This window comes from Atractosteus spatula, chromosome 6 (genome assembly GCF_055471065.1).
Source record: "Atractosteus spatula isolate fAtrSpa1 chromosome 6, fAtrSpa1.hap1, whole genome shotgun sequence".
NCBI classification, from domain to species: Eukaryota; Metazoa; Chordata; class Actinopteri; order Semionotiformes; family Lepisosteidae; genus Atractosteus; species Atractosteus spatula.
The window spans coordinates 62,628,116-62,640,780 of record NC_142711.1 but is presented as its reverse complement, the minus strand read 5'-3'; the positions used below and the strand labels follow the sequence as shown (position 1 = coordinate 62,640,780).

At 43.4% G+C, this 12,665-nt stretch overlaps 2 protein-coding genes across 2 annotated transcripts in view; both read left to right on the top strand.

Annotated features, from left to right (window-relative positions):
* Positions 1–2,057, top strand: part of LOC148833171 (contactin-associated protein-like 2) — a 43,913-nt gene extending 41,856 nt beyond the window's left edge. The window contains exon 12 of the mRNA XM_088918172.1: positions 1,798–2,057. Coding sequence (XP_088774298.1) covers positions 1,798–2,057 — 260 coding nt within the window. The remainder of the gene's footprint in view (positions 1–1,797) is intronic.
* A 1,667-nt stretch (positions 2,058–3,724) lies between these two features.
* The window catches only part of LOC148833170 (contactin-associated protein-like 2), a 43,154-nt gene continuing 34,213 nt past the window's right edge, over positions 3,725–12,665 (top strand). The window contains exons 1-2 of the mRNA XM_088918617.1: positions 3,725–3,852; positions 8,947–9,040. Of these exons, the coding sequence (XP_088774743.1) occupies positions 3,790–3,852; positions 8,947–9,040 (157 nt within the window). The 5' untranslated portion in view covers positions 3,725–3,789. The remainder of the gene's footprint in view (positions 3,853–8,946; positions 9,041–12,665) is intronic.

The following is a 12,665-nucleotide window of genomic DNA, read 5'->3' as shown; positions in this document are numbered from 1 at the left end:
TCATTGCAAGTATAAAAAGAATACAAGAGATACAGAGGTAAGACATATCCATGGTCTGTTTTCTCATGCATATTACATTTTTAATGTCAGTTAATAAAAACACTGCAACAGAATTAGCATATTTTCCATAATTACCTCTACTGCTCACCCAATGCTAACTAATGAGATTTGAGTGAATGTTCGGCTGTAATTTCAAACGTATTGTAGCAGATCAGCTTTCTGACCTGCCTAAAGAGCACTGAATAAGAAAGTGAGTGGTGTCATGGCTAAGTAGAAGAAGAGACACTGTTAAGTTTTTGTTTAATATTTCCCATCTGAAGTTTTTTTATTGCTTTGCAATATGATCTTTCAGTTGCATCAATCAAGGCCACCTTGATGCATTTTGAATCAGCTTGCAGAGTCTTAGAGCTGCATAGTTTGAGAAGCAATTCGCCAGCGTCAGGTGGCACATATGAAACACATGTGCAAGGCCCAGACATCACATTAGCCAGTGCATGTAAGAGTGTATGTCAGCAAGAACAGTGTGGTAAGTCACCAAAGGATACAGGAAAAGCCGTATCAGAAGTTTGGGGAAAATGTGCTTTTGAGATAATGATATACTGATGTAATACGATGATATGGGAAGTTGAGAGTAGGCTGTAAGTTGCATCATCAGTGTAAATTCATTAATCAATAAATCGATTAAGCAGTGTTGGTTGATTAATAATTAGCTTAGTTTGTATTCAGGATTATACTCACGATTATTTCCTTGAAATACGATCAGCTTCTTCCCAGAAGGAGCTGTAACTCAATGCAGCTTTCAAAGATGACTAACACCATTCGTGGCTCTTGATCTGAGGTCCTCCCTACCCCCTGCCTGTGTGGGCATGTCCTTCTATCCTCAGCCTCTCCTCTGCTCTGTACCAGTCATGCTCGGCTACTGGAGACAATCCATCCAAATGCTGCACTGCTCCAGACATGATGACATGTGATGGTCTGCACAACAGCAGTAAATATCTTTCACCTGTTTCGATTATCTGCAGTGATTTTCTCCTACTCCTACTCCAGAAAGCCATATTTGAGCATTCTTCTGACTGCATTCTTGTTCTGAAAGCTCACTGAGAAGGGCTTGATGATTTCCAACTCGGAGGCTTATTCCAGTTTCCTAGTGGCTTCTCGTGATCCTGATACTTGTATCCTGGTATTTAATTAGCTCTTTTTGAGATATTTTGTTTCTGTCTCACATGCACTCTGCAGTGCTCATTCTCCACCCAAGTGTTACAAAAGTTTCTGAGAGCAAATCAATTTGTTGGGAGGACTTATGTTAATTCTTTTTATTGCCCTTTGACCCAGCTTTCTGCAACCACCATTAGCTGTACTGGTCTCTAGCAATGAGATTATGCCTTATGGGTGTGCCCGCATGGAAAACCAGGGGTCAGAGTCTATTCACTATTATCAGCCAATAAGGTGTAAATTGGTACTGTAACACTAGACATTCATGTGGAGGAGTGTTCAACCAATTTTTGCTTTAATTACCCTTGGTTTGTTTGCTTATTCAAAACAGTAGATAATGAGACGACGGTTTGCTCTCTAGAGCGTGCACAAGTTCTGCATTTTGTTTTAATTTCCATGCTCGCAGATCCAATGGAAAAAAAAAACCCTTTCTTCGATTGCACCCCTGGGTTTTCTCTCCAGTGATCAATTCAAGATGTTTGCCTCTGCCTGGGGTGTCGGCAAGGAATAGGTCCTGAATTAATTTTATCCGCAGTAGAAGCCAACTCACAGCCGATAAACCTGTTTTTTCTTTCCCCCTGTCAGACGTGGGCGGCTTCTTCGAGGCCGGAACGCTGGTGAAGTACAGCTTCCAGAGGGACGCTGTGGCGGGCAAGGACGGGAAGGCTGCCCCCCAGAGCATGCCCACCGAGCTCAACCTCACCAGAGAGGACCTGGCTTTCAGCTTCAGCACCACCAACACCCCCTGCATTCTCGTGTACATCAGCTCCAAGACCCAGGACTACATGGCCGTCGTTCTGCGACACAATGGCAAGTCGGAGCGCCAAGCTCTGATCCGCGTCTGAAAACCGGGAGTCCACATCAATATGCTAAAAGAACAGAAGGATAATTTATAACAATTGCTTACACTTATATAGTGCTCCACTTAAAAGCGCTTTACAGGTAATGGGGACTCTCCTCCAGCACCACCAGTGTGCAGCCCCACCTGGATGATGTGACAGCTGCCACAGTGCGCCAGTCCTCTCCCCACACACCAGCTCTCAGTGGGGAGGAGAGCAGAGTGATGAAGCCAATTCAGAGATGGGGATTATTAGGAGGGCATGATTGGTAAGGGCCAATGGGAAATATGGCCAGGTAACACCCCGACTTTTCGAGAAACTTCCCGGGATTATTAATGACCACAGAGAGTCAGGACCTCGGGATTTACGTATCATCCAAAAGACGGCGCCTATTTTACAGTATAGTGTCCCCGTCACTATACTGGGGCATTAGGACCCACACAGACCGCAGGGTGAGCGCCCTCTGCTGGCCCCACTAACACCTCTTCCAGCAGCAGCCTCAGTTTTTCCCAGGAGGTCTCCCATCCAGGTACTAGTGGAATTTGCTTTGTGGTACAGCAAGGGAACACTGATGGAGCAGATGTACAACACTACATATAATATTAAAAAGTGAATACAAACTTAAATGAAAAGCCAAGCAGAACACAATCACAGTCACATGCAATCTGTACAGCAACATTAACCGTACATGTGGCAAACAGAATTGTAAAAGAGCTGCTCACAGGAGCCTAAATAGCTGAAGGTGATTCCAGAGTAGACAGTGATACTTTGATGACTTGAACATGTTTGCTTCTACTCAGCTGTATATTTGAAATACTATAAACTTCTGAATTAATGGTAAATTGTAGAAATGTGCTATCAACATGCTTTTGCTGCGTTTGATATGATTTGATTAAGGAGTTTCATTTAAATCAATTGCACCACCAATATTTCCATAATGATGTTAAGCATTAGGAGTCGACAGGAGTCTTAAGAAAATGATGCACAAATTGCTTTACTAGAAAATATAACAATGTTTAATGAGCCAATGTTTCTGTAAAAATGCATGTAAAATATATACTGCATTGATGTTAAAAAGAAAATGTTTATGTCAAAACATTCTTCACATCCATAGTTTAGATGTTCTTCAAAGGAGCTGCACTCGGTTTATAGAATATTATTACCTTATTAAAGTTGCTTTATAAATATTTATCATATAAGTATTAATATTTATCACTTGGATTTGCCTTTGGGATAGCCTAGGTATACCAACAGGAATAAACCTCTTAATGTCATGAGGTGAATAATTGTCTCTCTTCAAAGCAGCGCAGGAGACAAAAGGGGAAAGAGTGTTATGCCTCACTTATCACACACCTGCAAAGTTTAACTTACTTTTAAAGAAAACATCTTCAGGACGAGGAGCTTTTCAAATCATTTAACTCAGAACTCTCCCATCACCACTGTTTTGAAGATCCCCGCACTTAGTAGCCGTTAATTTAATCCCATTTTGCACAGCGTAGAGTACAGCATGGGTCTGACTCTCATGTTGAAGATCCTTAGTTTCCCCACAACCTGTCATGATAAAATCACCCCTTACATTTCGATACGTGAGCCGGTTGAAGTGTCGAGCTCAGGTAATTTGGACTCCTTGGAGAGGTCGTTAAGACCAGACTTGATCTTCTTGACAGGAACTCTGCAGATCCGCTACAACCTGGGCGGCTTGAGGGAGCCTTTCAAGATTGACGTGGACCACAGAAACATGGCCAACGGACAGCCCCACAGCGTGAACATCTCACGGGAGGAGAGAACCATACAGCTGCAGGTAAACCTCACGGGCGGCCAGCACAGGGGCTGACACTGGCAGGCATAATGAGCACCAGAAGGCTCTGAAGGCCTGGAACAAAGCCTCCGAGATGAAAGCCGCAATAAAGTGCGATGCGGAATTATTTGTGTTCTTTTAGGACCGGGCAAGGAGTATTCAACTCGCTGGGATGCAGAAAGATCCAGATGTTATTGGGTTGCTTCTTTTTCCAGGGTACGGACTTTTGAACATTGGTGGTCATAATACAGCCACAAAAACCAGAATATTCAACTCTCTTGGATGTCCAATACGCTGTGCAGACACTGGTGAAAACCCTTATTAGGGTATTGTGATCTCTAAATGGCAGAAAGTCAAATTTTTTAGGACATTTGATATTTAGGAGAACTGACCAAAAACCTGTCTGCCTGATTGAAAGTCCCCTAGCAGTGAACAAGCTGGTAAGTGGAGGATGAGCCATTCATCTGCCAAGTAATGTCGTCTTAGTATAAGAATAAGGCTGTTGGAGAGTTGGATCTGCAAGATCCTGGAACTCTTGAACCTTTACATATAAGGTCTAAATAAATGGGCTTGTTTAATTAATCAAAATAGAAGACGGCATTCGCTGGCCTTCTAAAAATGGCTATAGAAAATGCAGTGACTCCCTCTTTGTCAAGTGTGAAGTCCCCCAGCTACAGCGTCACACTGATCTCTGCGATCTTTGATGGAAGTAGCCAGGAAGAGTTTGGAAGGGAGTAGGAAGAGGGCAGTGGATAGACGCGAAAGGCTGTCTGTTTCCCTGGTCAACCCGTGGGCTGCTGCTCCCCGTCTTATCAGTTTAGATTAACAAAAAGAAAGAAGCACAAAAAGGGACATCCTGGGGGGTGGCAGGGCTCTGTCATCGTGAAAGACCTCCCCTCTGTCCGAATCCCCTCCCCGGTGTAGCCCCACCACCCTGAACAAGCCCTGGTGTGTGAGGCCAGCCTGCTTCTGCCTCAGCTCTCAGCTCTCAGCTCTCAGATAAGAAGCAGTGGGCTCTTCTTTTCTCAATCAACTCTCTGAGCTCCTGGTGCTGCGTTTTCTCCTCCGTTCCCATCCCCAGTGTGAAGTCCATTCGTTAAAAGGATCTGTTTTTAGTTCTGTAAAACTGGCTTTTCAGCCAGAAAATTAAGACACAGGGCCAGCTCCACTCCCCAGGATACCGGCACACAAGTGTTAAAGACGCAGACCTGCGATCTTTCAGGTCTGGCGAGGGAAGAGAGTTTGGATTCAGTCTGGGAATTCAGTTTGTGTTAGTATGTCAAGTAGAGAACTTTGTGACTAAGATTTTGTTCCTAAACTTTAAGCTGTACATGTATAAATGCCATTATTTTGAAAACATGATTGTTTAAAATAATAGGAAGCAATGATAATGATGATGAAAAAAATAGTGCTGTTTCTTTCTTTGTTTGTCTATCAGGAAATCAAAATCAGTGCCCTTACAATTGATAATGCCTGCTGTCTGTCCTTTCTGAACATGTCTCTTGATCAAAGATGAAAGCCTACTATAACTTATTAAACATTAAACAAAATTAATGTGTTCTTTAGAATTCACTTCTGAATAGCAGCTGGACGTCCCTCTTCGGGAAATCAGTTTCATTCTTTTAACTGAACACTGTGAAATCATGATCTAAAGCCCAGTGAAATTTGCAGGAACAGTACCTGCAGAGCATACTTCTTAGCTTCATCAATGTCACCAAAATGTCAGGATGTTAACCGTGTATCAGAGTAGTGCAGAGGTTGTAAATTCCAAGGTTGGGTTTTCCGTGACACAGTCCACAACATGGATCAGTGTGCGGTCTACTGCCAGCCACTCCCTTGCCATCTAAAAGCTACAGTCCAGCATACAGAGATTACTGATATAATGAGGTGACAATGGATACACTACAATTGGTCCATCATAGTGTGTTCCCCTGTTTTGCACTATTCTATAAGGAACTGGTTTCAGCGTGCCTTTTACTGCCTATAAAACACTTATTCTGTAACCTTGAAATGTTAGTAGGATTTCTTATACATTATATCTAGTTTTTACTAATGTTATTATAGCACCATGCATGCTTCAGTGCCTTGGTATACTGCTTGGAAACAGAACAAACAGAAAAAGGATCAATTTAAAAAGTAAAAGGCACCACTGGCTGTATACAATAAGATTATAGCTTGGTTGTACCCTTGATAATAAACTGATTTTTTTTTTATTTGGAAGAGAAGTGCTTGGACTGAACATTAGGATAAATAGTAGCCTACTTGGGAAAATGCCAGCTCTGAATGGTAGTTGTAGTTGTGACAGTGCCCATGAGTTGCATGTGCAAAGGTGCTAGATAGTTAAAAATAAGTTGAGTGTCAGTTTGCAGGACATCATATATTTTTTTTATCTTTAACCCAACCAAATATCCATCCATGAGACACCCACTGTACGGCCTCCAACACCCAGTCTCTCACAGTCACTGATGTTGTCCAAACACGCCTACAAACATGAAATAAACTGGGATTTTATTGTAGATTTTTCCTTTTTTAATGATTTATTTGCTGAAGCTAAAGATGACAAGCATGGAGAGATGTGATGAGGCCCAGTAGCAGTCAGGAAAATTAAATCTATTTTCATATTTTTCTTAAGTCTTGTTGAATGAACAGCCTGTTCTGTTCACTGTTATTTTCTTTCCATTAATTCGTATTGAAGAACAAGTGTTTTAGTGCCTAGTGCGTATTATGTTTTCTCCAAAATGCAGTTCCCCTGGTGAACAAGATTCTCAGACCTTTCCCAGAAGTCTCATCGATGTTCCTTTACTCTAAATTTGTTCTCACCTCGCCTGGACATCACATGAATATTAGAGCACTGTGCTTGAAGCGCTGACATTCCACTCCATCAGCCTTTTAGAACAAAAATGTTCAATTAATTTTGCTTATAGCTGTTCCCTTGCCAATTAGTTCTTTGCGTGATATAGATGTGAGATAGTTACTTTCAAGGGCATGTCCAGAAGGAAGCCTCCCTCAGAGTGAGACTCTTTGGAATGGTGATAAATTCCCCTTCCGGAGAATGAAATCAAATATAAAGGAGATTGAATGGGAAGAGCAGTTTGAAGGGATGGGGGTTTGATAGGGGCATCCTGCCATCTCTAAACATATGCAATTTGTTTTCTAAGATAAAGGTACATGTGCTGGAAGCTATTTAATTGTGCAACATTATTTCCCTTCTTTCCATTAACAGGAGTGAGCACCAGGCGAAGTTCCTGAGAGACAGAACTATAAAATTTGAGTGAGATCAAATTACTGTCATAAAAGGGGGGAGGCTGTCAGTCATTTTAGCAAATGAAAAGGCTTTGGGAACTCTGGGAGAAAGCATCACATCAATCAATTTGACGCACTTCAACGGCTAACACCTCAGATGAAACACTACACGCATTTATTTTTTTTTATACCTTTATAAAACATTGTTAAGTGCACACATATTTTATCAAATGCAAATGCGCTGTCAATGAGATCTGGAAAATTATCTTCAAATACAAAACAATTTCTCAAAAGGAAAAGGTGTTTGTACGACTACCCACTTCAGAATAGGGATCCAGGATGCTACTCCTCACTTTTCCAGAGACAGAGAGGAGGAAAGGCACAGGAACACAAGGAGAACATGTAAACTCCACACAGACAGCACCCCAGGTCTGGAATTCAACCCAGGTCCCCACCACTGCAAGGCAGCAATACCAGCCACTGCACCGCAGTGATGCCCCTAAATCATATCATGATGTCCTAAAGCAGTAAATATACTGTCTGGGAATCTGGCATGAGGCGGTCTTGTATGGTTTGTGTTGTTGACTGAATATCTGGTTTATAAATCCAGGATCAGGAGATTAAATTTTACTGGGGCTGTTAGAAGGCAGGAGGTCCAGGACTAGCTCAGTCCGCAGCAAACCTCAATTGCTGGTTCTGGGCGGTCACTGTGTCTGCTGGTCTTCTCTCCAGCTCAGCTCAAACACCCACACACCCACCCCACAGTATGCCAATAACATGTTTCAACTTTTAGTTATTTTAGTTTTTTTCAACAACATTAGTTTCCAGAGCTGGAGGCAGACTCTCCACAACTTGCTTGCCTTATTTCTGACAGTCTTAATAGATTGTCAATTTATGAACAAACACAGGTGGGAATGAGAATGTAACACACTCCCACAAAGTCCTTCTGCAGAGGTCCGATTGGTCACCTTTCAGGCGTCACACCTTAACAAGGGCATTTCTGAATCTCTGAAATTTTGACAGGGTTAGTACCCATTACAAATCCCATTCAGTGTTTAACAACAGAAATCAAAGACTATGTCATAGCTAGAACGTTTATAGAAACTGGCCTATAATTAAAAGTCCAGCAGATCTAGAGACAGCTGTCCTCAAGGACTACAGCTGGAAACCACTTTTATTCAATATGTATGTTTGTAAATACATAGGATTTTGCTCTGGAAAGAAAACTACAATCTTACCACCAGGGGGAGACAAAGTTCTGATGAACGTCTGCTCATTTATAGTATTCTGCAGGCACGTCAAGAACCATTGACCTTTTGTTCTCTTAACTGTACACAGCATGTCAATAAAATGTTAAATTGTTTATCGGTTCTCCACAGGGAGACCCTAAGGTGGAAACCTTTTTGCTTCTCTGTTTTTGAAATCCCGGGAATCATAATCATATAAATGGAGAGAGTATGATTTAATCTACCTGTGATTCTTTCAATAAAGTGCGGACTCCTGTAAACAATATATATTAGTACCATCTGTCAGCACACCTGCCTTGACCGTCACACTCCGAGTCTGTTTTCCAGTTGTGCCGACTGTTCCGCTAACCTTCGTTCTGCAAGGTTTTTCTCTTCTCTGCCCCTTTCAACGACCAAGTCAAGGAGGCATCACACACTGCGGGCTCTGTGCTCTTCCTTTACATGTCCGGCGTGTAGAGTTCCACGTACAGAGGAGCGAGCACGCTTCCCCGACTCGTGACCGCGGGGGCAGAGAAGGACACGGCCTGTGCAGACGCCGGTCTGAAGCTGGCTGTGTGCCGGGACCTGGAGCGTGCACTGGGAAATGAGCATCTTGTCTCTCTCATAGCTGGATCATTACCCTCCGGTGAGCTACACTCTGCCTGAGGCCTCAGACGTCCACTTCAACTTAATCAAGACACTGTTCCTGGGCAAAGTGTTTGGTAAGTCCATCCAGCCTGTTTTAAAATGCGTCTCCGTTTTTTTTTTCTTATTTAAAAACCTACTCTTGTAAAGGCACTTCACAAGGCCCTTAACAAGCTATGAATAACCTACAGTATTTCTAAGAAGGGTGGGTTTGTTGGGCTGTCGTTTTGTTGTCCCTCGCAAAAGACTGTTAACACAAATGTTTTATGGGAAAAGGAAACGACTAATCAATCACTGTGCTGCGATATGAAATACCAGCAGTGAGACAGTTATGAAGGCTGAGCTGCATCCACTGCTGTTGACTGAGGGGGCCAGTATGTCCCCTGTGAAACGACTGCTGTGGGAGTGGCTGAAGCTAGGGTGACCCACTCTTAGGGGTACCGCCTAGTGTTCTGGTGAGGCTGTCGGGTTTCTGTCCACTCATCTTCCTTCATCCTACAGGCCAGGTGAAACCCTTCGCTCCTCTGGTCCACTTGCTGTTCTTTGCCCTGTGTACCTGCTCCGTACGTCCTCTGACGTTGCTCCTTCCTTCTTCTCCACTCTGACCAGTGATCTTGTCTTTGTCCAGTCAGCCACATGACAGTTTCAGTTTGCAGCGGAGACTTGGCAGGACCTGCCGGACTTTGGCACTGAAAGGACACAGCCCACCTCAGTGCCTCCTCTAAATCACTGCGTCGGGCAAGGTTTGCTACATTTGCTTAGTAGCTCAGGTTTCCGATAAGCGTTAACAGGCTTCATCTCGCATTTATTGATTTTGTGCTGCATGTACCACAGTCCAGTTTTCTACTGAAAGCGAGTGATGCAGCAGCTGCAGACACAAAACACAGACAGCAGACATCATGAAAGAGGTGCCCTCTCTGAAGCCCCCACACTCACCGATGGCCGTTTTGTGGTGAGGGCAGTCCACATGTCCCCCCATCGACATTAAAATTGAGAAGCGTCTAGAGGTCCTGTAAGATACTGTACATGAATACATTAAAAATAAACTCGGCAGTTTGCTTTTCGCAAAATAGATTTGTGTAAAAAAGGGGGGGTTTTGGTTTACAGCGGGCAGTGCAGTGAGGGGAAATCTATAAACTCCGACCTCTTGTTAAGGCAAGATCAGATCATCTTCCTTGGCCTCCATACAACGATAACATTAAGAATATGATCACCGGGATAATACCGGTAAGTGAACTGCTACTGTATAAAAATTACCTTAAAAAGCTGCCGGTAAGTGAATAGCGAGACGGAATTTGAGCATGCAGCTCCGTGCCGTGATCGATGGAGAACAGATTTTAAACAAGCTCAGTGCGCCTTGGTGCAGGACATTGATCCCTGAGGTTCTCACACACCGGAAGTTACCTGTTGCGGTAGAGTTATGGTGGCAAGGATGACTCAAGCGCTGGGAAGCGACACCCTCCCCCCCGGCGATCTGCGGGGCGCCTTCAGAGAAGCGCCGATTACTGCAGAGGCTGCAGGTTAACCGTGGAAGAGAGATTCAGACGCATAGAGCACTTCTGAGATCTTGCACCCTATTATAGTCTTCCCACTTGGCGATAGACCTTCCGTCTCAGACAGGCAGTCGTCAGTGCAAACAATCTCTGTCCTGCTGGCTTGGAGCTTTATTTAACAGTCTGGTGTCGTCTGTGGCTCCTTTTCGTGAAGATTAGAGGAGTTTTTTTTCCCCCATAAACCTTTATGATACACATCAATCTGTTGTACGCTTTAGGGCGCGGTCTTGTTTTGGAGAGCTTGGTGCATGCTCAGAACTTGTGTGTGAAACGGAAAACCATATACCTTCAGGGGCCCTGAACTACAGACAGAGGGCCCGATGTACATCTGCGCAGATGTAAGACTGTCATTAGGTTTTATCTACGGTATATACTTTACAAACTGTGATACTAAGAGGCTGTGTAATAGGGTATCATGAACAGCAGGGGGCAGCAGAGGGACATAGTAGTGAAACGCGGGTGAAAAGGTAAATCGAAATTGTGCTTTAATGCTCGTGTTTAATATCTGTAGTGCGTTTAATAATATCTGAAATGTGTTATGTGAACATTTTCCTAAATGTATCTTAAAATGTGTGAAATTCGGGTATTCTTTAATATTCATGTGTTTCGTTGGAGTTTAATATACGCATCATCCAATATACAATACAAACGTTATCACCTTTTTACTCATTGTGTAGAATTACAGCACAGGTCTCGTCTCGTTCCGCAATATGGTGGAAATAGCAGCAGCAAAACGCCTTTTATTTCGAGGTGATTAAAAACATTACAAAATAAAAATTCTTATGAACTGCAGTTAAATAATATTCTTAAAGAAACAATATCGATCCTGACTTTTGTTTTCTTATGCATTTTATTCAAATCGCAGATTATTTCAGCAAATGGGGATTTCCTTTTGGAAAATATGTTATTAACAACAAAACAGTCAGTTATTTTGGCAAAAACAACCGTACATTTTCCATACTGCCCAAACCTGATTATCGTTCATCGCAGGTCTGTTTTATTTCAAATGGCCGGGAACTGAACTCTCTGCATTACCTCATATTCCTCAGAATATTGGATTACTCCATAAGTGCAGTGGATCAGGGGCTGTTATCAGACTCTGCTTTCTTACAGTTGTTAAAAAGAAAAGCATTTGTCCAGCAAAGGACAAAACAGCTTAAAGACACAGAGCAGCCTAATTTAGGAGCATAGTGTTGAACAGCTTTAACAGGCAGAGTTGGGCTGGGTACTGGCGTGAGGAGGGGTTTGAGGAGAAAAACGTCAGCCTGCGTGAAATTCTGACATTTAAAAGCTCAAAAAGGAAGTGTAACTTTGTGTGACAGCACGAGAGGCGGCACCCGGTCGGTGGTGAGGATGAGATCACGGTGATGTGCACGTCCAGCGCAGCTCGTGCAACGAGAAGCTTCTTACATCCCTGGCTGCCCACATCGATCGGTGCTCCGTTCCCATGGGGATGGTCCAGCCTGCCAGTGGAGGAGAGGAGAGGCGCAGCCGCTAGTCAATGGTATCTGAAGGGCACCAGGAGGCCTGTGTCTTCAGCAGCAGCAGCCAGGCTCAAGAAAACACAGCTCCCCCTCTTTGCCTGCCCCATGTCCTCTGAAAGCCCGGGCTCATGTGCTTTGTTGGAGTTTCTGCTTTAATTTGCAGTGTCAGTGGTTATCAGTCCTGCTTCTGGAAGACTGGTTCTCAGTTCCAGTCCTGTGTTGTGCTGTTTTTTAATCACCAGTACTTAGTGGTGCCTATAACTGATCTGCTTGCTGACTTCCACTTTTTTTTCCCTCCCTTGGTTTAATATATTTCCCTATTTTAAGTGCATTATTTCCATCCAAGTTCTACAAACAACTTTATTCAATCTCTCCTCAACTTGCTGATTAAGAATATGCTCTCTTATTTCTAACTGAACTGCTTTTAATAGGTGATCATGGATGATGGAGAAGCACATGACTTTATCACACACGCCCACAATGGGAATGCTTCTGTATCAGACACACCCACAATAGGAGTGTCACTTTCAGACACGCCCATAAGGGGAGTGCTTCTGTGTCCGACACACCCACAATGGGAGTGTCACTGATTCAGACACGCCCATAAGGGGAGTGCTTTTGTGTCCGACACACCCACAATGGGAGTGTCGCTGATTCAGACACGC